The 2,883-nt window shown below is 52.5% G+C and overlaps 1 protein-coding gene across 1 annotated transcript; it reads right to left on the minus strand.

The window, feature by feature from the left end:
- Nucleotides 1-243: 243 nt before the first annotated feature.
- Nucleotides 244-1,176, minus strand: LOC141726562 (olfactory receptor 14A16-like). The gene has a single exon (XM_074531489.1). It carries the CDS (start codon nucleotides 1,174-1,176, stop codon nucleotides 244-246), a length of 933 nt encoding a protein of 310 aa, XP_074387590.1.
- Between the last annotated feature and the right edge of the window lie 1,707 nt (nucleotides 1,177-2,883).

A 2,883-nucleotide genomic window follows, 5' to 3' on the forward strand; every position in this document is an offset into this window, starting at 1 on the left:
AAAACTTTGCTGCAAGATCCTTTAGTTCCTTCAAAGTCACGAGGCGCACAGACCCTCATTGACACAGTCTGTGGCCATGGGGAAGGTGGAGAGAAACAAAATGAGAAATGGTGCAAGGAATGGCTTTTCTTTGTGGAAATTATGAACACCTAAAACGAAGGGAAAAATACCACCACAACCAAACCAACAAGAAGTATAAAGATGACTTTTATTACAAGTGATTGGCAGAAATTGGTCAGCAGTTTAATGTTCCTGAAACCATCCAGTCATCAGTCTCCACACTGCAGCCTTGAGCTCCTGGTTCCTCAGGCTGTAGATCAGGGGATTCAGGGCTGGAGGCACTACTGAGTACAGAACTGATAGGGCCAGATCCAGGGATGGGGAGGACATGGAGGGGGGCTTCAGGTGAGCAAATGTGCCAGTGCTGAGGAACAGGGAGAGCACAGCCAGGTGAGGAAGGCAGGTGGAAAAGGCTTTGTGCTGTCCCTGCTCAGAGGGGATCCTCAGCACGGCCCTGAAGATCTGCACATAGGAGAAAACAATGAACACAAAACAACCAATTGTTACAAAGATGGAAAACACAAGAGGCCCTAATTCCCTGAGCTTTGAGTGTGAGCAGGAAAGTTTGAGAATGGCGGGGATTTCACAGAAGAACTGGCCCAGGGCATTGCCATGGCACAGGGGCAGGGAAAATATATTGGCTGTGTGCAGAAGAGCGTTGAGAAAGGCAGTGGCCCAGGTAGCTGCTGCCATGTGGGCACAAGCTCTGCTGCCCAGGAGGGTCCCATAGTGCAGGGGTTTGCAGATGGACACGTAGCGGTCGTAGCACATGATGGTCAGGAGAAAATACTCTGCTCCCATGAAGAAGATCAGCAGAAAAACCTGTGTAGCACATCCAGTGTAGGAGATGTTCCTGGTGTCCCAGAGGGAATTGTGCATGGCTTTGGGGACAGTGGTGCAGATGGAGCCCAGGTCGCTGAGGGCCAGGTTGAGCAGGAAGAAGAACATGGGCGTGTGCAGGTGCTGGCTGCAGGCTATGGTGCTGATGATGAGGCCGTTGCCCAGGAGGGCAGCCAGGGAGATGCTCAGCAAGAGGCAAAATTGCAGGATCTGCAGCTGCCGCGTGTCTGCCAATGCCAGCAGGAGGAAGTGCCTGATGGAGCTGCTGTTGGACATTTGCTGGGGCTGCACATGGGGACCTGCTCATGGATAAAGGACAGTGAGAAGTCAGGAGAGGCTGCTTGAAGCCAAACCTGGGCCATTCCCTGTAGACAGTCCCTACTGCTGGGACTCACTCAACCTTCTTCCTGCTGTGGGGAAACCTTTGGCTGCAGTCAGAGCACAATCACACTCCTGGGTCAGCCTGGGATAAATCAAACTCTGCCCAGAGCAGAGGATCCCTGAATGTCTCACCCTCTCTAAAGATCTCTGGGCAAGGTCTCAGCCCCCCCTTGTTCCAAGGACACTCACGGCTCCCTGGGCAAACCCAACAGCATTTCCCCAGCTGTGGCAGCTCTGCCCTTCCTCGTGGGACATTCAGGGAACTCCCAGAGGCTCTGGCACAGATTTGCACCCAGGAGGGCAGCTCAGAGCTTGGAAGGGCACAGCAAGGAGATCCCTGGCTGTGCCCATGATGGGATCTCAGGGAGGGGGCTCAGCTCATTCCCCTTTCCCATGGACTGCTTTGCCCATAGCCCCACTGGTGCCAGGGAAGCTTGGACACCCCATTCCCATGGACACCACTGCCTGACAGGAATGCCAAGGGCAGAGCCTGACTCAGCTGCTGGAAATGCCAGAGCCTCCCTGAGAGCAGCAGATAACAGGGACAATATCAGGGCCGGGCAGAACCAAGAGAAGATGCTGTGGTGCTGTGCCTGGGAGGGCAGGGCAGAGACAGCCGGGCACTCAGGACAGTGTTCCTGTGCCCACCTGTGCCTGGCACCTCCCACAATCCAACCGTGCCCTCATCCTGCCCCCAGCACTGCTCTCTTCAGCCCCCTCTCCTTCCCTGAGCATCTCCCTGGGCCTGGACATTCCCTCCTGAGAGGAGCCTTGTCCCTGCCAGTGCTCACAGAGCCCATCCCAGCCTGTGTGCCCTGGCCGGGGCCCCACAGAAACCTGCCTGTGTGCAGGGCCCTGGCTGGGGCAGGCTCTGTGTGCAGCTGGGCAAGGGCAGCTCAGGAGAGCCCTGCTGGGCCCTGCAGAGGTGATGCTGCTGCTGTCTAGGGCTGAGGAGTGGCTGAGGGCCCTTTGGGAGGCTCCCAGCAGAGAGACTGGCCACCCAAAGTTGCAGTTCTGGAGTCCCTGTAAATGTTCAAACATTCCTTTGATGATCCTGTGTGTCCCTTTCAACTCAGAATGTTCTGTGATTCTGGGATTACAATTTCTGTTCTGCTTCTCGCATCCCTCTGCTGTCTGTAACCCAAAGAGGAAAAAAAAAACCAAAAAACCCTTGCAACAGTGTTAGAACAGTAAAGTAACAACCAGACATGTATTGGAAGCTTCCAGGTGTCCCAGTGGGGATGGGGCACACCCAGCTCCTGATTTCAACAATTTATTAAGGTTGATTAATTAGGATATTTATTAGGAGATTCAGTTTCCCTAGTTACCCACCCCTGGGTCAATCCATTGGAGTAGGTCCAAAGGCTTCTTTGCCTTCACTTTTTATAATGACTGCTCATATTCTGCTCATTCTCAAAACCCAAAATGCTCCTATACGTCCAGTTCCTAGAAGGCTATATAGTATTTCAGGACTATATAAAAGAATAGGACTATACAGCATTTTAGGAATATATTTAGACAGTCAGGTTATTAAGAGAAAGGTAGGGAAACATACCAGATTTAATTCAGGATTAAAGCTATATAAGAATATAATAGTGGTTT

The sequence above is a fragment of the Zonotrichia albicollis genome, chromosome 36, assembly GCF_047830755.1.
Source record: "Zonotrichia albicollis isolate bZonAlb1 chromosome 36, bZonAlb1.hap1, whole genome shotgun sequence".
Classification (NCBI taxonomy): Eukaryota; Metazoa; Chordata; class Aves; order Passeriformes; family Passerellidae; genus Zonotrichia; species Zonotrichia albicollis.

Coding starts and splice junctions, on each gene's coding strand:
- LOC141726562 (XM_074531489.1), bottom strand. CDS start 1,176: ATGTCCAACAGCAGCTCCATCAGGCACTTCCTCCTGCTGGCATTGGCA.